General features: G+C 60.7%; 9 protein-coding genes across 9 annotated transcripts; 3 read left to right on the top strand and 6 right to left on the bottom strand.

Moving 5' to 3' along the window:
* Nucleotides 1-47: 47 nt before the first annotated feature.
* C7974DRAFT_44363 (ferritin-like domain-containing protein) lies at nucleotides 48-1,941 on the bottom strand. The gene is made up of 2 exons (XM_046145459.1): nucleotides 740-1,941; nucleotides 48-687 (listed from the first exon to the last, which is right to left on the bottom strand). The coding sequence occupies exons 1-2, from the start codon at nucleotides 1,673-1,675 to the stop codon at nucleotides 133-135; spliced, it is 1,491 nt and encodes a 496-aa protein (XP_045993209.1). The 5' UTR covers nucleotides 1,676-1,941; the 3' UTR covers nucleotides 48-132.
* Nucleotides 1,942-2,750: 809 nt separating this feature from the next.
* On the bottom strand, nucleotides 2,751-4,818 carry C7974DRAFT_436443 (N2,N2-dimethylguanosine tRNA methyltransferase-domain-containing protein; the record flags this gene model as incomplete). Its single annotated transcript, XM_046145133.1, has 2 exons — nucleotides 2,751-3,144; nucleotides 3,182-4,818. The coding sequence occupies 2 exons, from the start codon at nucleotides 4,816-4,818 to the stop codon at nucleotides 2,751-2,753; spliced, it is 2,031 nt and encodes a 676-aa protein (XP_045993208.1).
* Nucleotides 4,819-5,100: 282 nt separating this feature from the next.
* C7974DRAFT_365703 (uncharacterized protein) lies at nucleotides 5,101-6,673 on the top strand (the record flags this gene model as incomplete). The annotated part of the gene is made up of 1 exon (XM_046139837.1): nucleotides 5,101-6,673. Exon 1 carries the CDS (start codon nucleotides 5,441-5,443, stop codon nucleotides 6,671-6,673), a length of 1,233 nt encoding a protein of 410 aa, XP_045993207.1. The 5' UTR covers nucleotides 5,101-5,440.
* A 710-nt stretch (nucleotides 6,674-7,383) lies between these two features.
* On the bottom strand, nucleotides 7,384-10,668 carry C7974DRAFT_318782 (uncharacterized protein; the record flags this gene model as incomplete). The annotated part of the gene is made up of 1 exon (XM_046138668.1): nucleotides 7,384-10,668. One exon carries the CDS (start codon nucleotides 10,666-10,668, stop codon nucleotides 7,384-7,386), a length of 3,285 nt encoding a protein of 1,094 aa, XP_045993206.1.
* Nucleotides 10,669-11,518: 850 nt separating this feature from the next.
* On the top strand, nucleotides 11,519-12,762 carry C7974DRAFT_401740 (uncharacterized protein). The gene is made up of 2 exons (XM_046142629.1): nucleotides 11,519-12,451; nucleotides 12,504-12,762. The coding sequence occupies exons 1-2, from the start codon at nucleotides 11,558-11,560 to the stop codon at nucleotides 12,516-12,518; spliced, it is 909 nt and encodes a 302-aa protein (XP_045993205.1). The 5' UTR covers nucleotides 11,519-11,557; the 3' UTR covers nucleotides 12,519-12,762.
* Nucleotides 12,763-12,919: 157 nt separating this feature from the next.
* Nucleotides 12,920-13,947, top strand: C7974DRAFT_44318 (ribosomal protein L13e-domain-containing protein). Its single transcript, XM_046145441.1, has 5 exons — nucleotides 12,920-12,961; nucleotides 13,006-13,147; nucleotides 13,213-13,321; nucleotides 13,366-13,416; nucleotides 13,470-13,947. Exons 2-5 carry the CDS (start codon nucleotides 13,073-13,075, stop codon nucleotides 13,865-13,867), a joined length of 633 nt encoding a protein of 210 aa, XP_045993204.1. The 5' UTR covers nucleotides 12,920-12,961; nucleotides 13,006-13,072; the 3' UTR covers nucleotides 13,868-13,947.
* Nucleotides 13,948-14,925: 978 nt separating this feature from the next.
* On the bottom strand, nucleotides 14,926-16,380 carry C7974DRAFT_427389 (uncharacterized protein; the record flags this gene model as incomplete). The annotated part of the gene is made up of 1 exon (XM_046144562.1): nucleotides 14,926-16,380. The coding sequence occupies one exon, from the start codon at nucleotides 16,378-16,380 to the stop codon at nucleotides 14,926-14,928; it is 1,455 nt and encodes a 484-aa protein (XP_045993203.1).
* Nucleotides 16,381-16,826: 446 nt separating this feature from the next.
* On the bottom strand, nucleotides 16,827-18,678 carry C7974DRAFT_44276 (guanine deaminase). Its single transcript, XM_046145419.1, has one exon. It carries the CDS (start codon nucleotides 18,397-18,399, stop codon nucleotides 16,975-16,977), a length of 1,425 nt encoding a protein of 474 aa, XP_045993202.1. The 5' UTR covers nucleotides 18,400-18,678; the 3' UTR covers nucleotides 16,827-16,974.
* C7974DRAFT_44275 (actin-domain-containing protein) lies at nucleotides 18,679-21,016 on the bottom strand. The gene is made up of 3 exons (XM_046145418.1): nucleotides 20,956-21,016; nucleotides 19,485-20,901; nucleotides 18,679-19,437 (listed from the first exon to the last, which is right to left on the bottom strand). The coding sequence occupies exons 1-3, from the start codon at nucleotides 20,983-20,985 to the stop codon at nucleotides 18,959-18,961; spliced, it is 1,926 nt and encodes a 641-aa protein (XP_045993201.1). The 5' UTR covers nucleotides 20,986-21,016; the 3' UTR covers nucleotides 18,679-18,958.
* Nucleotides 21,017-21,115: the final 99 nt, after the last annotated feature.

The raw sequence follows: 21,115 nt of genomic DNA, 5'->3' as shown, positions 1-21,115 counted from the left end.
GAGAGACGTCACATGGAAGGCAGAGAAGATGGAGTGTTTGTATCAATGTCATTACTACCATTTCACTACTATCAATTACTCTCCCCACCACTCCAACGCTATCAAGACAATCCGCAATCTGGTCTCGCCTATCTACCCAGCCTGATACAGCCCCAGCGCAACAACATGCGGATTAATCAAACTCAGATTAAACGGCGTAACAAACAAGTCCTTATCCGTCAGCGCCAGGAACATGGTGTCGTTCGCCGCCGGATCGCCCTGATACACCTCACTGGCGGGCTGATACGTGTACCCCTCATTCTCCCCCGTCAGCACCAGCGGCGTGTACGTGAGATTCAGCTGGCTGACCCAGGCCGCGAACGCCGGCGCACCCGCGCTCGTCGAGGTCACGTACGAGTTGTTGGGGCCGACGGCAGAGCCAGGCGAGTCCCAGGTTAGGTTCACGAGTTTGCCGGGGAAGGAGAGCGGTTCGCTGCGGTTGCGGACAATGCCGGGGGCGCAGGAGTAGCCGGGGTGTTCTTTGGGGTCGATGTTGACGCAGGATTCGTCGGGGGGGATGGTGGAGTCGGAGGGATCGCCGGTGCGGTTACCAGCGACTTCGTAGGCTCCGGTGTCGTTCGGGGAGAAGCGGTTGGGGTTGGCTTGGTTGACGATGTGAAGGGCTGGCATGTTCTGCCAGGAGAGCCTCTTTTTCGATGCATTAGCCAGAGAATAGACAGTTGGGGAGGGATAAACTTACGGTGGTGTTCTCCGGGCACGAGCTGATGTACGGCGCCAAGTAAGTCCAAGCCCACGACTGCGGGATACCGGTCTCGAACCACACAGGCATGGGATGCAGACCCAGCATCTGGCGGAACGACATCTGCTGGCGGGCCTCCGTCGCAATAGACTGCGCGAGCAGCTGCCCGACCTCGCGCGAGTCGAGGTGGTTAATAAAACCCCAAACGCCGGACTCGCCCCAGCGCGTCAGCTTCTGGTTGAAGTCGATGAACTCGCGGACGGTGCGAAAGGGGTAGTCGTACGTGCACTGGGGCGCGGCGGTCTCGCCGAGCATGTTGGTGAGCAGCGTCGCGTGGCCCGTCTCCTGGACCGCCATGAAGGCGATGTAGGCGCGGTCCTCGGCTGTCAGGCCGGCCTCGAGGAAGTCCTCCTCCGAGAAGACGGCGAGGCCGTTGTTGAACAAGTCGAGCTCAATCCACTCCTGGTACAGACCGAGCTGGATGGACTCGTAGTCGAAGTCACTGTTCACCATGTAGCGAGGTTCAGAGCCGTTGGTGCCAAGACCGCCAGCCGGGGTGTAGGGGATCGGCATGGGGTTCTGGGGTAAGCCATTGGTGTTGTAGTATGTGGCAGTAGGGTTTGGTGGGCCAGGAACAATGGCAGTGCCCAAGGTGGCGGGAGCCTTAGCAGCGCCGGTCGTGGTAGGAGTACCAGAGAAGGGACCGTGGCTGGTGGCGCCAGTAGGGTCCGCACTGATGCGGGGGTAGGCAGAGCCAGTCTGAGTGGCCTGAGCAGGTATCTGACTGTCAGGGCCAAAGCTGGTGGCAGGTGTGCCAGTAGGGTAGTCAACCGAGAACGACGCATCGGCGTTGGTATAACCCTCCACCTGCGGCGCAGGTGCGGCAGCGGCGAGCGCTGAGAGCAGCGATGTGCTGAAGATGGCCTTGGAGAGCATCTTGACTTCGGTTGGAGTGAAGCGAAGGTGCAGAACAGTGAGCGGGCGCCTCAATTCTATTATATACAGTCACTGCCCCCTTGCGCACCACTACGCTACTGTTCCCAGTGACAGCTCCATGACAAAAAGATGATATTCTCGAAAGCGTTTAGTGCCATGACTTCATGACAATATCAACGAGGAATCGGATCTGACTGGCATCGAAAAGCTCGACCATGACATGGCAATCTCGGGAGCTTTTCGATCGGAACAATGGTACGAGCCAATCACAGGGAGGCTGTCGAGCTGCAGTAAGCCCCGGGCGTCTGCGCGAACGCGTGGTGACCAGGATGCATTGCCATCTGCCGAGCAGCAGTTTGTTGTGACGTCGCTCTGACACGAAGGAGTTATGGAGACTTTAAGCCGCTAGCGCACCCGTAGACCGATCAACGGCGGACCGGCCAAAGAGGTTGAATTGTCAGCGAATAGCAGTCCGCACCCAGGTCCACGGCGAGGCTGCATTGGAATTGTTCAGCACCATGCATCTCGACTGCTCAGGACTCCGCGGAGCACACCACTCCACCCGCTTTCACCACCGTCGCCTTCCTTGCCGCGGCGAATCTGCAGGTACCCATTCGGCCAGCTCCCCACAATAAGATATCGCTCTTGCGCGATTCATGTTGCCTTGTAAAAAGATCCTGGAGCGTACCCATTGTATGACCAGGGCGGTGCCTGGAGCAAGGTCGGTTCTGATAGACGCAGACAGAAGCGTCACCCATGTCAGGCGCAGTGCTGAACAGAGTTTTGTCAATGATGTAAGATGCGCGCAATGATCTGAGGTGTTAGCTCAAGACGCGTAGTCACGGGAGCACGAACGTCAATCATTCGTGATTGCAAAAGCCGGGTACACGGATGGGAATAATCGCAGTGGCGAAATGGTAGTAGATTTGATATATTTCACAGCCAAAAACCTGGCGACTCGGCCTACATGCGTGCTGTCCTGCGGTTTGCTCGCGCAGTCCGGCCTGGACGTGCCACTCCGCAACTGCCACGACGAAGCATTTTCAATAGCGCGGCGATTTGGATTAGCGCTGCGTCACTTTGCGCGGGCCATGGGGCCCCAGTTCTCGCGCGGCGCGAGCTGGTAGCGGACGTATTTGCCTCTGTCGTGGTCTCTGCCCAGCTTCTCGTCGAAGTTGACTTCGAAGTTGGTGCCCAGGTATGAGGGTCGCTCTGCTGTTTCTGTGTTTGCCATCTCGACATCAGCAGCCTCGCCATCCTGTGCAGTCGGCTTCTCTACCGTGGCGGCATCTTTTGCTGCGCCTTTTGTTTCCACTGGGCTCATGCAAGGTTTCGACATGATTGCGCGGCCTGCAGTGTTCTCCTTCAGCGGGTTCTTGAGCGGCGCCTTTTGGCGGATCCATTCTGTCATGATGTGCCATATGTCTGTCCAGGATGCGTCTGTCTTGAGTGACCCAGGTTTGCAGTGGCTCATCGTTACCCGGAAACCAGCGTGTCGAAGTGCACCTCGCAGGGCTGCTGTAGGGGGGGGCCGAGCAATGCAAGACCCTGGAGATTGAGCTGGGAATGAAGAAAAAGGGGTGGTGATCTATCTCCGCTGGGTCAGCCTTGGGAATGAGAGGGCTGAGCATCTGTTTGCTCTGGTCGTCCTTCCGTTTCGTCCCGAGCGTGATCTCGTCCAACGCTGTACGCAGCATGCCCTCTATCCGGTCCATTGTTGGGTAGGTCTCACGATCGACTTCGTTCAGTTGAGCAAGCACTCTCTCGACAAAGCCTACGTTGTGGATAGGCCCGCCATACATTGGGCCAACAATGTGCGTCTTGATCCCGCAGTGCTTGCAGTGCTCGTCTGCCGAAGGACCGGCGGCAAAGCCGTGCTTGTAGAATGGATCGCCCTTTTTATTTTTTGTGACCTTGTTGCGTGCAAGGAATTGTGTGGTCCACGCTCCGCAGCCATTGTCGCAGGAGTATATGAGCATGGTCTTGCCGGCCAGGAGCTTGACATCATTAGGCGCCTTCCGCACCCGCACAAAGACTCGGAGGTAGTAGTCGATTGACAGTGAAAGCAACGGCTCTATCGCCATGCCGTACCGTGCAGCTGAAGAGGCGATCGCATGCAGCACCAGACGAACACCCCCTTCGTGGCATGCTTCGCCCTTGAATGGCAGACCCCCGTACTGCGAGTAGGTCTTCTCCAGATAGCCGTGTGACGCAAAGATAGCAGAGTCCGTACATGTGACGCAAAGCAGCCCATCGTCGGTGATGGCCTGTATGGCAGAGTCGATAAAGGGCGCGGCTGTGCCGTAGGGGTCCAGGTCAATCACATCGTAGCCGTTCTTGTCGCAGTAGCTGTACATGTAGGCAATGGCGTTCCCTGTGTTGGGTTTGATGGTGTCCTCCAGCTTGTTGTGCTTGATGTTCAGCTTGATTGACTCGACAGCGTTCGTCGACATGTCGTTGGACGTGATGGACGTTGCGAAGGGAATCTCTTTTGCGTATCGTAGCGCTCGCAGACCGGTCGCAGAGAGAGCGTCGAGGATGGTGAAGGGTGCTCTCCATGGCCTGGGCTCTTTCGCGTCCGCTTGCGTTTCCGCTACCTCTCCCTCCTCCAACACATGGCCGTTCTCGATGACCTTTTGCTTCTTCGCCGGCGCAGCACCGTCGTCTGTTTCATCCTGGGCCAGCTTGCGCTTCAGTGTGTTCTCGTCGTCTAGATTGCGGTTCAGCGTGTTCTCGTCCTCGGCGGCTGTTTCGTCGACCGTCTCTTCCACCTCCTCGGCCGGCCCTTCTGCCGCCTCTTTTCTCTGCGCTTTTTGCTTCCTCGGCCCTTTCTTCAGCTGCTTCGCGTGTCTATCCTGCTTCCTCTGCACCGAGTCCAAGCCGAACGTCTTGATCGCGAGCACGCTCAAGTCGCGGTTGAACTGCTGGATCGGGTTGTAGAAGACCTGCTGCTTCTGCGTATCCTCCTTCGACATGCGCGGGTCGGTCGATGTGGGTGTGTCGTGGGGCACCAGGATGTGCGCCAGGCCCTCCTTGATGGTCGTGTACTCTTTGCCCTCGTGGCTGATGGTCTGCCCGACGTGTGGTGTTGCGTCGATTGTCTTGGCCTGCGCGTCGGCCATTGGGGCGTCGGGGTGCGCCATGATGCGCGAGATGTGGAGGCTGCGAGTGTGAAGGTGAGAGCTACCGGCCCATGCTCTGCAGGGAGATGTTGGAAGCTTCCTCGGGGCACACAGGACGCGCCAGACCGGGGTGAAAGAGGCCAGGTTTGTGACGAACTGTCCAAGACTTTCCTCCGCAAGAACTTCGAGGTATGGCGAACTTCAAGAAGTGTGACTGGGCGCATCCACGGTTCGCGTCGCGCTCCAAAATTTGGCGAAGCTTATCTTAGCGCCATCGGAATGCAAGGCTGACAGCACCTTCCCCGCACACCAGGTGGTATCAACACAACATGACCACCTTATTGGATAATATGCAGCAAAGCGGCTTGTATCGTCCAGGGTCCGTGTCTTGACCTTGCAGCCTCTACGCGTGGCTATGCCGAGTGCGAGTGCATACCCGCTGCGTAACGCCGATAGGTGGTTGCCTGATGCTCCTAAAACAGCCTCCACCAGACGCGAGTCTCACCGGCCCCTGGAGTAAGCATAAAGGCCGCGTCCCGTCTATCGTCTCGTCTTGTCCCGCTCTGTTCAGCTTGTACCTTGGATATTACAGTAAGTTGTTATCGTAGCACCACACGTGCCGCCGCTCTTCACCACCACCACCATGGGCCGAACCGCTCCCGTCCCGGAATACAGAGACGAGCCCGAAGACGCCGTCTCCCTGCACACCACGCCCGACGACTACGCCTACAGCGATGCGGCCTCGCCTACCTCGCCCCCCTCGTACGCCGACAGCGAGGCCGACGCCGCCGCCCCCCGCGCCCCCATCTACCACACCCCGCCGCCCACCTCCCGCACCGACCACAGCAACCCCGCCTTCCGCAACGGCAAGCCCACCGTATGCACGACCTCCACGCACATGGACCCGCGCTACGACACGGACCCGATCTACCTCGAGTCCGCGGTGCGGTCGCTCGCCGCCGCGCCGCCCGTCCCGCTGATCTACATCATGGGCACGCACACGGAGACCACGCGGCGCGGCGACAAGAAGGAAACCCGCGAGGTCACCGACTTCCGCCTCGTGCTCAGCCTGGCGGGGTACCTGCACCCGAACTTCGCCCCCGGCGACACGTCGCCGATGCAGCTCACCACGGCCGCGAACAAGGAGTCCACGCACCGCGGCACCGTCTTCAAGGCCCGCGCGCCCGGCGCCCGGGACCTCGAGGACGCCGGCCCCGCGCCCTCGCTGACGGAGTGGTGCCACCGCTTCTGCGCCTCTGCGTCCCCGCTGCGCGTCTTCCGCCTGACCCGCTCCGTGACGGGGCTCGACACGCCGTACCTGTCCTCCCGCATCGAGGGCCTGCTGCGCGCGACCTCGTACAGGGGGCACATCCGCATCAGCTTCCCCGTCGAAGACGCCCACGCAGACATCTACACCTCCCACCGCGTGAACAGCTGGCGCACCACGCCGTGGATCTGCTGGGCCTTCTACCTGTCGTTCCTGTGGCTGCTCACCTGGCCGCTGCTTTTCTTCTGCACGAAGCGCTACGCCGTGATCCGCGCAGAGTGGCCGTTCAGCGCGACCACCGCCGGCCGCAAGGTGTACACCACCGTGAGCGAGGAGCAGTACGTCGAGCGCTGGGGCACGGCGATCCGGAGGCTGGCGCTGGAGGGGTACCAGGGCGCGGTGGGCGAGGACGTGATGCGCGGGGTGAGCGAGCGGGATGCGGATCCGCCCGTGCCGCGGACGGGTGTGAATGTGAATACGGGGCACGCGGGCGTGGACAGCGCGGTGGGGTTTCTGTCACAAGGAATCCAGGTGGCGCGCGCCTTATCAGGGGGAGATGTGCGAGGAGTGTCACAGGGGCTGCAGGGCGGGTGGGGGTATGATTCGTGAGTGGATGCGTGCAGATGCATGTGTGGATAGCGATGTCGATGCAGATGTAGATGTAGATGCAGACGTGCCAGTGAACTCGTCTCCCACGGTACAAGACCCCAAATTTCAATTCCCAACTTCCACCCTTTCCATCTCTCCAGCTCCTCTCAGAACCCCTCTCCAGCGCCTCTCAGCTCCTCTCACACCCCCTCTCACACCCCTCCTCCCCCTCCCCCCGGAAGAACCACACACACACACACACACACACACACACACACACACAACCGCCAGACAAGAAACAGCGTGCAACGAACAGCGAAAAAGAAAGTGCAATGAACGACGAAGAACGGGGAAATGTGCTGATACAACACAACACTCCCGAATATGGGATATGGATATACACACTATACTACTACACCCGACCGTAATACACACAATACACACTACTCCTCCATCTTCATCCGACTCATCAACATTCACATGAAAAACCCCCTTGTGAAAACCCCCTTGGGAAAACCCCCACTCTAGCAGTAAAAATATACAAGAAAGAAAAGAAAAGAAAGGGGACACTGCATTGTGGGGTAGCATTCACTTCCACCCCATCCCACCCCAGCATACCCATCTATTTCACTTCACCTACCTCAGTACTCCTTAGGAGCACTCGAAGCACCCTCAGCACCCTCAGCACGCGACTGCGAAGCCGAACGCAAAGGCAAAGAAGACGACGCACCCTACCACGCCCCCCCATCCTCAGCATCAAAGAACTCACTCCCGCCCTCCGTCGTCCTCGTCGCCGTACTAGCCTCAGAATCACTCCTGGGCCTCTCCTTCTCCTTATCTTTGGGCACCTTATCCCTCAACCACAACAACACAGCCTCAGTCCCTTTACTCAGCACCTGATAACTAGGGACGCGGAAGCGATTTCCCTCGACCACCAACGTACCAAGTTCGCCCGCGAGCAACCCAATGCGTGGATCGAGACGCTCGATATTGTTGTTGCCGAGGTTCGCGACTTTGAGGCCGGCGAGGGCGGGCGCGGGGACGTCGGTTAGGGCGTTGTCGGCGGCGAGGAGGGTGGTGAGGGCGGGGAAGGAGGAGCGCAGCGGGGGCAGGGTGCCGGTGAGGCGGTTTTGGCTGAGGTCGAGGGTGTGCAGGGCGGGGGCTGTGAGGTGGGTGGTGAGGGCGGCGAGGGAGCTGAGTTTGTTGTTCGAGAGGCGCAGTTCGCGCAGCTTGGGGAGAGAGAGGGGGGTCGAGAGGGGGCTGGCGATGCTGTTGCTGGACAGGTCGAGGATGGTGAGGAACGCGATGCGGCCGAAAGCGAGCGGGACGCTCTGGAGGAGGTTGCTCTGGAGGTTGATCTGGCGGATGTCACTGGTTTCTGCCAAGGCCACCAGGGCGTCTTCGTCGAGCTCGGTGAAATTCTTGTTCGCCAGGTCGAGGGTTCCTGAGGGTGTTACTGTCCACCCATTCGAAATCTCAGGTGCCTGCTCTTCAGCCGCAAATGCAAACTCGTCCTCGTCAGGGCCAGTGACAATCGCTTCAGGCTGGAGTCGTGCATGGAGGTCGCGTTTCATTTCGTCCGTGCTCATCGTCAAGAACTTCCTCTCGCGGATAGGGTTCGCAGCAAGAGTGAGATTTTCCAGCCCGTCCATTAGCGCAATGTGCTCGTCGACCTTTGAGATGTCGTTTGCCGTGAAGTCGGCGATGCGCAGTTGCTTCAAGGTGAAGAAGCCGTCTGGGAACGCAGCGACCTTGTTCTCGCCCAGCAGAAGCGTGCCCAAGTGAGACCACGAACTCACGTCAGGTAGCGAAGACAGCCTGTTTACTGAGATGTCCAGATGCTTCAACGCGGGCATGCTCAAGCTGCCAGACTCAGACAAGGATGTCAGTGCGTTGCCGGACAGTCGTAGCTCCTGCAGGTGCGGTGCTGATGAGACGGTGAAGAACGAGCCCTCCAGGCGGTTGTTCGTAGCGTTGAACTCAATCAACGATGGAGATGTGAACAGCTCCATGGGTACAGTCTGGATCCGATTGTTGGCGACATTAAGAGTCCGCAGCTGTGTCAGCTCCCGAATCTCCGCGGGGAGACCGATGAGCTTGTTGTTGGCAAGATCCAGAACCTCGAGCTGGGTCAGGCTGGCAATGTCCGACGGCAATTGGCCATCAAAGCTGTTCTCGGCCAGCTTCAGCTCGCGCAACGAGGTTATCTTGGTGATGACTTCGAAGGCCCCCACGGGGAGTTTGTTCCTGGACAGATTGAGCTTGGTGAGCTCCACCAGCTGCCTAAGACCCATGGGCAGCTCTTGCAGCAGATTGCCGTGGAAGTCGAGGTTCTGCACACCGCCAAACTGCGGTCCAGCATCGTCCGAGTCGATGAAGTCGTCGCCGTTGACGTCAGGGAACATGCTGTCCGGCAGCGTCGTCAGCTCGTTGTCGGCAGCAACAATGGTCGTAACGTCCACAATCTCGCCCCAGGCGACGGTGGCATCGTTCGGGTCGTACATGTGGAGAACCTCCTCGGGCATCTCAGTCAGCTGCATGCCTGCAATGTTGAGGCGGCCGGTTGTGCGGGCGCCGTCCACACGCTTGCGCAGGACGGATTGGCCGCCCTTTGAGTTTTGGTTGAACGGATCGTCGAGGCCAAAGTCGAAGCTGGCAATCTCGTCGGGGTCGGGTATGATGGCATCCTTGGGCGGCGTGTCTGCACGAACGGGTGCAGCCTTGCGCTTTGCTGCCTCTCGGGCCTTGGCGATCTGCTCTCTGAGGGCATTCGAGGAGTTCTCGGGCTTCTTGGGTGACTCGACAACCTCTTGCTTGCGGGTGGCCTTGGCCTGGGCGATGGAGTTGCGGAGCGCGAGTGACGAGCTGGGGGCTTTGCGAGGCGTGCTCGTTGGCGAGGGTGCCGGGGCAGTGCCGGGTGGTGATATTGCCTGGCCAAAAGAGCCAGCAACGGGAGCACGTGCTTTTGGCGTGCGAGAGGCCAGACCCTTGCTGGACGACGGGGCTGGCTTGGAGGGAGTGTGGATGTTCTGCGTGGGCACCAGCGCGGGCTTCTTGATTGCAGTCGTGGGCCGTGACACGGACGAGACGCGGCTCGGGGTCGTTGTGGGCGTGGATGCGGTGGCGCTGGCGCTCCGCTTGGGGACTGTCATGGACAGGCGTGCGGGCGACGCGGCGGGCCTGCTGGGCGTCGTGGGCAGGCGACTGGCGCCGTCGCTGGTGGCGGGCCTGCTGTCGTTGCTCTGGTTGGACATGGCGGATGCAGGACGCAGTGGTGGCAGCATGACTCCGTCTTGGTTGAAGAAGCTCGACCGGCGCCGGCCCTTGCCCTTTGCGGGCGACGAGGGCAGCAGCGACAGGCTCTCGACAGTGCGCTCGGACAGGGACGGCCGCGCCTTCCGCTTGGCCGTGGCGTCACGCTCCCCGTCCAGCACGTCCTCGGGCGAGGAGCTCTCGTGGACACCGGCCTGCGAGCCCGCACGCGACGACCCTCTCGACGCCGAGTGAAAGCCATTGAGGCTGCCCAGCCGGTCGTCCTCCCTGGTGGCGCTCGGCGTGCGCAGCGGCTGCGAGGGCGTCCGGCTCTGGCGGGACGACGGGCGAGCAAACGGCTTCTTGAAGGCGGGCGCGCCCTGCGACGAGGTGCGCGGCGGGAGCGAGGTGGCCGCGCCGGGGATGCTGCTCACGCGGCGGCCGGCGGCGGGCACCAGCGAGGCGCGGCTAGGCTTTCGCGCCAGCGGCTGCGAGACGGGCGGGGGGGCGGTCTGCGAGGGGGCGGCATACGACGGGACGAGCGAGATGCGCGACGGCTTGCGCTGGAGGCCGGGTACGGGTGCCGGTGCTGGCTGCGTGGGCGGGCGCGACAGGGAGGTGACGGACGGCTGCTTGCGAAGCTGGCTGCTCGACGCCGGCGACCGCAGCTGCTGCTGGCTGCCCGACGGCCGTAGTATAGGGAGCCGGGACGCGGCGGGGCGCGGCAGGCCAGACGGTCGCGGGAGGCTCGAGGGCGGATCCATGACCTCGATGGCCGGTCAGCGGGCGACGTCGCAGTTCATGCGGTGGAGGCTCTCGCGCAGGGATTGCGTCTCCCTGCCGGACAATTTCCAGAATCCCAGCACGGCGCGACGTGACGGTCAGGCCGGGAGGATGTCACAGCGCCGCGTTGCCCCGGAGACCAAGACGGGCTGGCTGGAATTGGGGCATGGTTCGCAGCCCTCCGCGCAGGTACACGGCGGCTCCACCCAGCACCGCACCTCACCTCGCACCCACCGCGCCGCCCTCGCCGCCCCAGACGCCGCCGCGACCATTGTCTGAGCCGCCCGTGCAGCTGCGCCGTCGCCTCGCGCCCGCGACTCTTCCCCGCAGCACGCGCCGACACGCGCACGCCGCCCCGTCCCGCCCGTCAAACACCCCGCCGCCCGCGCATCGCCCTGCGCCATGGAGGCCGCCCTGTCGCCCCCCGAGGACGCGCGCGTCGCGAGCCCGGACGTCGAGTCGCGCGCCTCGTCTGCGCCCGCCAGCCCGCCCACGCCGCAGCTGACGTCGCCGCCGCCGCCCGCCGCGCTCAGCACCACCACGGCGTCGGCTGAGGCTGCGGCTGCCGTGCTGTTCTCGCACGACCAGGTCAGCCGCGCCGCCGCCGACGAGCTGCGCGCCATGGTCGACACCCTGACCGACGCCCTGCGCGACATGCGCCTGTCGGCCGCCCACTACCGCCTGCAGCACAACATGGCCGTCATGGAGTCGCAGGAGGCCGCCAGCCGCATGGCCGTCGAGCTGGCCATGGCCCACCGCGAGCTGGACGTGCTGCAGCAGGCCGAGGCGAAGCGCCGCCAGGCCGCCGCCGCCCCCGAGCCCAGCTACGTCGACAGCGCCAACGCCGCCAACGCCATCGTCCTGGCCGAGATGAACCGCCAGGCCCTGATGCTGCAGGCCGAGAACGACCAGCTGCGCGACCTGTTCGAGCAGCAGAAGCGCCTGACCGAGCACCGCGAGGGCGAGCTCGCCAGCCTGATCGACGAGAACGACCGCCTCAAGTCGCGCATCCGCAAGAACAGGGACCACATGGCCCCGCTGCTCGAGCAGATGCACGACCACAGCTCGCCGCGCTCCGCCTATGCCACCCCGCACCAGCCCACCCCGCGCCGCCTGCACCGCACGCCCCTCTCCAGCGAGAACATGCGCGGCACCAGCAACTTCGAGGCCCTCCTGCTGGCCGACAAGATGCTGAGCCAGGAGACGGCCACCGCCCCCGCCACGCCCCGCACCGCCACACACCCCCGGTCTCGAGGCCACCACAGAGGTGCGCAGTCCATGTCTTCCCTGCCCAACACCCCCAACCGGCGATCGCACCCCTATGCACGCCCACCGCGCACCCCGCCCAGCTACACCGCGACCGCCATCCCCCAGTCCGCGCCGCCTGCTCACTACCACCAGAAGCCTGCGCATGACCGCCGCCAGAGCTCCAACTCCACCATCACCGCCTCCAGCGTCGACGACGAGGAAGCCTGCACCGACCGCGAAGACGACCTCATCGCCGAGTCGCACGCCAGCCAGATGGCCTCCAGCATGCTGCGCCACGCGCCCCCGCCGAGGCCCATGCCCGCGCCCTCGACGAACCTCGTCCAGAGCAAGATCTTCGGCCACGTCAAAAAGGGGCACAGCGCCGCCCGTCCCAAGGAGTACGAGAAGCGGCGGCCTGAGGTGTCTCACTTGACCAGTCCGCGCGATCACGGTGCCCATGGTGTATCTCACGGTGCCCACGGTGCCCACGGTGTACCTCACGGTGTGCCCCACGGTGTAGGTCTAGGCATTGGCGGCTTGCGAGAGTAACGTTCCTGATCACGAGCAGGACGCCCGCTACTAAGCTACGATTCATGACCCGCTGCGCTTGGTTTTTTTTTGAATGATTGTTTGTGAGATATCCCTTGTTGGCTGGTGCGAGGCACCGCCGTTGCTGTCTGTTCGATAGTATAGTCGTGCGCGGGCATTATGAGATGCTGTAATGAAATTGTCGGATGATCAGGTATGCATTGACGTTGAGCAGCTGTGCATTGGTGTCTGAACTGCTGTGCATTGATGTCTGACCAGCTATGTGCGTTTAATTGTTAGTATTCAATAACGGTCCTGTCAAGTTCAGAGATGTCCGTCCATGTCAAGTTCAGTGATGTTCTCCACGTCAAGCTCAATGTGGCTAGCGCTGTCGGATATCACACGCCGACGTTTACCCGCAAGCGAGCGCTCCGCACCGATTTTCTCTCTCGTCGAACATCTTCTCGTCAGCCCGTACTAACCACAGGTCCTCGACAGGTACGCCGCGCGCAATTGCTCCTCGACCCGACTAACCGTCGCAGAAATCTGCAAAAATGGCCATCAAGCACAACCAGCAGATCCAGAAGAACCACTTCCACAAGGACTGGTATGCGCCGCCCTGCACTCGCGCAAGCGCTCGCTGACTTTCCCAGGCAACGCTACGTCCGCGTGCACTTCGACCAGGTAAATCCCCTCTCACTCCGCTGAGAGCAGTGGCGCCTGTGTCAACAGTTGTTAACGCTCGATAGCCTGGCAAGAAGAAGTCCAGACGCAACGCCCGCGTTGCCAAGGCCGCGAAGGTTGCTCCTCGCCCCGTCGACCTCCTCCGCCCCGTTGTGCGATGCCCTACCGTCAAGTGTACGTGGACCGCCGCGACGACAGCGCACTGCTGACATGAACAGACAACCGCCGCGTCAGGCCCGGCCGTGGTTTCTCGCTCGTTGAGCTGAAGGGTACGCCGCTCACGCCCCCATCGCACCCCCACGATCACCGCTAACAAGCCCAGCTGCCGGCATTCCCCGCAAGTTCGCCCGCACCATCGGTATCTCCGTCGACCCTCGCCGCCAGAACCTGTCCGAGGAGTCCCTCAAGGCCAACGTCGAGCGCCTCCAGGAGTACCGCCAGCGCCTGATCCTGTTCCCCCGCCGCAACGGCAAGACCAAGCAGGGCGACGCATCCGCCGAGGACATCAAGGCCGCCAAGGCCGGCGAGAACCTCGTCCGCAGCACCATCCTGCCCATCAAGAACACCGTTTCCTTCGAGGAGGGCAAGGTCGCCGACTTCAAGGGCGAGGAGAACGCCTACCGCAAGCTGCGCGACGCCCGCTCCGAGGCCCGCTACCAGGGCAAGCGCGCTGCCCGCGCCGCCGCCAAGGCCGAGGAGGAGGAGAACAAGAAGAAATAGACTGCGACTCCCCGCTGAGGTTGTCGTGTGGGTCGGTTGTGTACGCCTTACGATGGTTTAAAAGTTGGGCTGGTGAGGCATACTCCCAGCATGGGCGGCGTTTAGGGATGGCGACAGCCATGAATGAACCTAGTTTCCAATGCAACCCGTCCATGTCAGTCATGTTGCACAGTGTTGTCTGCTCAACCCGGGATTCCACCGCTCCACGGAGGGCAGTTCTGCAAGAGCTTGTGAAACGTCTAGTTTTCTTGTCGCGTTTGCAATTGTGCTGTGGACAATTATAGCACAAGCGTTGCAACCACATTCCCACTCCATCCATGATTCATCCTCCAGCCCCATCAACGGACTTGATTTTCATATCATATTTCTAATCGTGCGGTGGACCATCCTCGCAGGCATGCTGCATCTACACTGCCGCACTTCATCATCCAGCCTATCTAAGTAATTGACACTCTCCAGCACACACGATGTCGCAAGAAACCCGTGAAGAGTAGTTTTCATATCACATCTTTCATTGTGTAGTGGACAATCAAGGTACAATCACACACTTCACTATCCAGTCGATCCTACACCCTCTCCAGCACATACGATGTCACATAAAACCCGTGGAGAGACTACTTTTCATATCATATTGTTAATTCTGCAGTGGACAATCGCCGCAGAAGTATACTATGTATATTCCCATTGTCGGTCAGTCCATCTTACATCCTCCGTAAAACCAGTAGAGTTAGCCGTAAACCAGCCGTAAGCCAGCCGTAAAGTCAGCGCCATAAAGTCCGTCATGCCATCCGTCTATCCCCGCGTCGAAGACGCATTATCGTACAAGCGCTGTCTGTCGCAGACCCGATATCGTAGATTCGACGTCGAAGACCGCATATCGCAGACCGCAGACCCTCAGCCGTAGACCCATCCGCGCAGACTCTCATATCGTATCGTATCGCACCCCCTTCATCCCGTCATCCGTCATCCACCCCTCACCTCCCAGACTCCAACTCAATCTCTCCCCTCTCCACTCCATCCACAATCGCAGTCGCAATCGCAAACGAGAATGTATCCATCTACTCCCACCCCCACACCTCCTCAACCACCCACTCAAACCCCTCAAACCTCACCCTCCCGCCCAGCAACAACGCTTCCTCGCGCCACGCCGCCGCGCAGGGAAGGAACCACGTGCCGCTGCGGTGGGTGCGTGTCCAGCCGGCTTTTGTGGCTTTGGTGGCAGACTGCTTGGCCTTGCCCTTCGTGGGGTGTGAGGCGGTGGCGGTGGATGTAGACGCAAATGCCGAAGTAGAGGTGGATGTAGCTGTAGATGTAGAGGTGGATGTAGTTGTAGATGTAGCAGATGTAGACGCACTCGGGGGCATGTACTCCCACCGCTCCGTCGCCACCTTCCCCCCCACAACCACAATGCCCTGGACATACTGCCCGACGCGCACAATGACGCCGCGGATCCCGTTCGCGGGGTCGCTGGTGCGCAGGACGACGGAGACTTTGCGGCCTTTGGGGGGTCCAGTGCGGACTTCTCGGTCTGGGGAGGGCTGGCTGGGGGAGGTGTCGCTGGGGTCGGTGTCGTTGGAGGTGCTGGTCGGGGAAGAAGAAGAAGTGGTGCTGTGTTTTGCAGCCTTGGACTGCTTCTTCAGCGCTTTCTTGTCTGCTTTTGCGCGCTCGCGTTTGTCTTTCTTCGTCTCTTCTTTCTTGGCCTGTTCTTTCTTACTCTCTGCAGCCTCATCCGCGCTCGTAGCTTCTTCACCAGGTGCAAGCACCTCAGTACTCAGCACCTCGACGCTCCGCCACAGCTCCTCGTGCCCCGCGACCCGGCCCAGACTGGGATGGAACGCGTGGCCGTGCTCGAGGAACAGGCCGTCGCCGAGCGTGAACATCAGGCCCTCGTCGACGGGGAACCGGGGGCCGGCGTCGACATCGGGATCCGCATCTGAAGCGCCGTCTGCGAGCGAGTCGGTGTCTGCTGGCGGCGGCACGGCAGGCGCTGCGAACTCGATACCGGGGGAAGTAGCCGGCGAAACCATGTCTGACGGCGCCGTCGAGTCTGTCTCAGAAGACGCATTAGTACTCGCACCCTCATCCGTATCCACCATCGACGCCGTCGCAGAAGAACCCGCACCAGAACCAGCCCGCGCGCCCACAGGCAACTTGAACCGCGAGTCCACCCAATGCCGCCAGGTCGCATGCGTGTACGCCCCGTAGATCTCATGCCCCTCATCTACTTCCACCGCAGACGCCCGTCCCGCAAACGCCCACTCCAGCCCGCCCCTCGCGGGGCCCCCCGGCCCAAAATCCCGCCAGTACCGCGCGTCGACGAACACGCCGCGCGGACTCGTCAAAACGAGCGTCTGCGTCGGCTCGAAGCCGTGCGGCGGCAGGTTGAGGACATTCGCGGCGGGCAGCCCGGGCGTGTAGGGCACGGGGGTGCCCGGGGGCAGCGGGTGCGGGAGGAAGTAGATGTATTCGCGGACGGAGATGTTTGGTTGTTTTGGGGGGGTGGGGGCGGACATGGTGGGTGGGTGTGGAGGGGTGTGGTGGCGTGGGGTGGGTGTTGGGGCGGTTGGTGGGGGTGCGTGGAGGGTGGTGGGTGGTGGTGGTGGGTTGCTGAAGGGCGAGAGGCGGGGGCCGGAGGGGTTTTGTGGGTGTGGTTTGGGGGGGACGGGCTAGCGAGCAAGGGTGGAGGCGTTCACGGTGAAGTGAAGGGTGCGTGTGTGGCGTGTGCGATTGCGCTGTTTGCTCTGGTGTAGCGGCGACTGCAAATTGTCTTCACCGTGAGAACCAATTTGTAGGTATCAGATTCTAGACCCTATGTCCTTCTCTTTCTCATATATAGGTTAGTGAGAGTGTTGTGGTGAAGTGGTGGAGTGGGGCGATGTCGGAGGCCCCACTATGACGGACATGAGAACAAGCAACACAACAGCTAATCAGCGAGTTTTGAGTGAAATTAAGATTATGTGGGATTGCCATCATCACGTTCATTCTGCTGTGCGTTGAAAATGTGTTCATCGCTTTCGGGACTACGTCTATGAATTTCTATATCAAGTACAGCAATGCAAACAGAGTGGAAAGTGACTCGAGAAAATGGATACCTCTTCACAAAACAACTACGGCGTTGCGACCTCACTCCCCATCTCCCTATACCTCCCCGTCGAATGCACCAGCCGCCCCCTCACCCAGACCGCCGTCGTGTTCCGATCATCGCCCGCATACACCCACTTCTCGACGCGCTCCCCCCAGCTCTCCCAGCCAAACACATCAACCGGGCCTGCATCGAACCGCCCATCCGGACACCCCCCGTCCTGCACAGCCCCCAAATCCACAATCTGCGCATCAAACTCCATCCCGACGTCGAACCCGCCGACGCGGTCCTGCAGCCCGACGACCGCCGCGCCGCCGCGCGTCGCCAGATACAACGCCTCCTCGGTACTCAGCTTGACGGCGTCGCCGCGCGCGCTCTGCAGCGCGAGATGCCGCGACGTCCACACCGCGTGGCGCACGTTCTCGAGGATGCTGGGGTGGAAGCCGCCGGAGACGTCGGTGCCGAGGCCGACGACGTGGCCCTCGTCGAGCAGCTCGCGGACAGGCGCGCAGCCCGAGGTGATGGCGGTGTTGCTGCAGGGGCAGTGGGCGATTGCGGCGCCGCGGGCGCGGATGGTGGCGCGCTCGGTCGCGTCGAGGTGCACGGCGTGCGCGAGGATGGTCTTCGGGGTGAGGAGGTTGTGGGTGTCGTACACGTCGGTGTAGCTCTTGCTGTCCGGGAAGAGCTGCTGGACGAGCGCGATTTCGCCCTTGTTTTCCGAGATGTGGGTTTGAATGAATGTGTCTTCGGCGTGGGCGAGCTCGGCGATGGACGTCAGGCAGTCGGTGGTGCAGGAGGGGGCGAAGCGGGGGGTGACGATGGGACGCACGATGGCGCCGGCGGGGTCGATGGAGCGGATGTAGTCGATGCTGGCTTTGGAGTCGGCAACGCTTTGCGCGACAGAGGTGTCGCGGTAGTACTCGGGAGATAGGTCCGAGTTCATGCAGACCCGGCCGACCAGCGCTCTCTGCCCTCTCGCGAGACAGATGTCAGCGAGGAGGTTGGTGGCGGGGACATGGATTGTGGCGTAGTATGCGGCTGTTGTTGTGCCGTGGGAAAGCGTCCGGGAGACGAAGTTGCGGTATATGACCTCCGCGCGCTTGAGATCCGAGAATGAAGACTCCATGGGGAATGTGTAAGTCTGCAGCCAGTCCAGGAGCGTCGTTTTCCCAAAAAGACCTGTGTTGGGGTGCTGAGGGGCGTGCGTGTGGGTGTCGATGAAGCCAGGGAAGAAGAACGAGTTCCCGCTCAGACGAACAGACGCGGCATCTTGCCAGGAGTGCTTTGACTGAACGGCCTCCAAATCTAGCTCTTTCTCTACAAAGGCAATGACGCCGTTCTCATCAACACCGATCGCTCCATTCTCGCAGATCTCAAGCTCGGTGAGAGACTTGCTGTGCACGAATGGTCCGATGTAGATCGTTCTTGACACACTTGCTGATGCGGCCATGTTTGATGATGTGAGGACGAGACTTGAGATACAGCTGCTATAATATGTTGTGGAGATCCAGATACCAGGTACGTGGAATCGATCTTATGAGCACTGTCTTGCGTGTGACAAGATCTGTATAATCGTACGACAAGCAGCAATCAGCAGTCACCAAAAGGAAAGCAGAGCCAAACAGCCCCCAATATATCGACGGTTGCGCAGCCCTTATCAATGCTGCTGGACAACCGCGGCGTGGAGATGGTGGGACCGGTTGGTGGAGCTAGAGACGGCTAGTGCTTCGCTAAGTGTGGCAAGCCCAGCCTGAAGGCGGAGGCCACCGAAGAATGCGGCCGGCTCCACGTGCACCAAAAGAACGCACGAAACAGCACGTGAATTGGCACAGCTGGATGAGGTAGATGATGGGCACATGTCTCGATCATGTGTTTGAACATTTCGATTTGTAGCACCTCTGCAGACTCCTTTTGTTCCTGTGCCAGGATATCGTAGCCCAACTCCAATCTAGGTATACAAACAACTACACTGCTTGAGAAACGCCAAGGCCACGCACTGCCAGCCTTCCCTAAAGACTGTAGTCGTGGATGCCCTGGGGACCCTGATCGTTGTAATCAGGCCGGGTCATGTAGCCCTTACTCTGACCTTGGTCAACAACGAAGATGACCTTGGCGGCGACCTGAGCGCCGAGAAATGCTGATTCGTCAAAGCCCACATCTTTCCACTCCGGAAAGTATTCTGGTGGTTTCACAGTCTTGATCGATGTCGGCGTCTGACCGTGAGATGAGTGTGCGTTATGGGACATGCTCGGCATAAGGGGGTTACCGCCGTGGGGCATAAAGTTCTGAGACTGGGCGGTCGTGGCTGCAAACAAGAGAGGGTTGACTCCTGAGCCGCCGTGAGGACCAAGCTGCGGTTGCGGCGTGTTCGCGCCTGTTCCGGCAGGAGTGGAAATGTTCGACGGGATTTCCGATGTGAAGATGGTGGCTGACGATGGTGAAATGAGGTACTTCATCTGAAGCACCTGAAGCAGCGCCTCTTTGAAGCCTGTAATCTGTTAGCATGTATCATTGAGTCTAAGCGCTGTCACCAACCTCGCAGTCTCGATCCGTTGCCGCAAATAACGAGTGAATCCCAGAGCTCGCTGCGCTTGTTAACCTCGTCCACGGAGGATATGGCTCGGTGCACGGCGTCTGCAATCTTCTCCAGCGTACCATCGCTGCCCGCCAAGAATCGCTCAGTGCCAACTTCGATCTCACGTCTAATGTGACCTGACCGTGAAGGAGCTGCCTCGCCAGAGCCGTTGGAGTCTGCGGTCTCTCCGTTCTCACCATCGTCTTGTGCCTTCTTAGACGGGCCCTCATCGAGTGCGGCCTTCGCATCCGCCATCCCTTGCGTGCCCAGATCTGAATTCTTCAACGCATCGAGCAGCGCATGATCTTCGTACATGAACGTAGCCTTCTCTCGTCTCGCGTTTGGTAACCTTACGGGCTTATTGGCGTCAGGTGCTGGGGCGCCCTTTTTCTTTGCGTTTGACTTGTCCTGCTTCTCTTTCTCCTTCTTAGCGAGATACTCTGTCATTTTGCCGCCGGCCACGATGCTGGCTACATCAAGGACGCCCTCATTCTCCGCGCCATCCTCTTCGCCGACCTCGGTGTCGGGCCCTGGGCCTCGGGGCACGTTGCCGATGGCTGCTGCTGCCGCAGGTCCAGAGCTGAGTGCGCCGGTGGAAGCTGCCGCAGCTGGATTTGTGATGGTTGGCTCGTTTGTCTTTCCGCTTCCTGGAAGTGGTGTACCTTCGGGAAGGATTTCGCAGATGGGCGATTTCTTCAATTGCTCGCACATGTCTCGGTTGATGCCCTTCGATTTCAGCTTGGCGTGCAGTGCCTCGGTAAATGCTTCGCCTCCGCTGCCGGGCAGCGACACAACGCGTCCTTGAACGTGGGGGATGAACTCGCTCACGGCGGTAACGTCGGTCTTACCCTTGCCCACGTCGATGATTGTTGCTGTGTGTACTCCATATGCCCATGTTGTAGCCAGCGCCGCATCCATGAGGCCGAATGCAGGCGTCTTGAACTTCTCGAAGAAGAACTGCGCAAGCTTCTCGTGTTCTCGGGGCGTCCATGCGGGTTGGGTAATGAGGAGGATTGCGGTGTGGAATGGCGGGTTCAGGGTGTTGTAGACGTGTGTGATGAGCGCGAAGAAGCAGGGCCAGTCCGTAATCTTGCCCTCCTGAATCGGCCAGATCGCGCCTTCCTCTGAAATACGGTCTTCTTCCCATACGATCTCGTCTTCGCCGTCTGCGGTTGGCTTGGCCTCGCCCTGCGCGCCGACATCTTGCCCTGCTGGCTTCTCCGCTGGCTTATCCTGCCGCCGCCTGATCTTGTACGGCTCGAATTCCCCTTCCTTCTCAGCCGGGAACATGCGCGACCGAAGGCGCACACGCGCTGGGGTGAAAGACTCTGGCAGGCCAAGCTGCGCCAGGGTCGTCTGCGAACCCGGCGCAATCACCTGCAGACATCGTTAGCAGCTACAAAGTAAAGCGCGTGTATCGCAATATCGTACTATTATCTGGTCATCCTTGAAGGGAGGCATTGTGGCCAATGGGTGACTGACTCTCGGCGCGTTGCTCGACTGGAGCTCGCGCGCGCAACGCGAAGCTCAGCGCTGGCCGACGCCAAGGAGACCCACTTTTATCCCACTACAGTATGGGGCTGTCACAAGC

This window comes from Boeremia exigua (genome assembly GCF_020726555.1).
Source record: "Boeremia exigua strain MPI-SDFR-AT-0100 chromosome Unknown C7974scaffold_11, whole genome shotgun sequence".
Taxonomy (NCBI): Eukaryota; Fungi; Ascomycota; class Dothideomycetes; order Pleosporales; family Didymellaceae; genus Boeremia; species Boeremia exigua.
The sequence above is the reverse complement of the archived record's forward strand: the minus strand, read 5'-3'. Positions and strand labels throughout refer to the sequence as shown.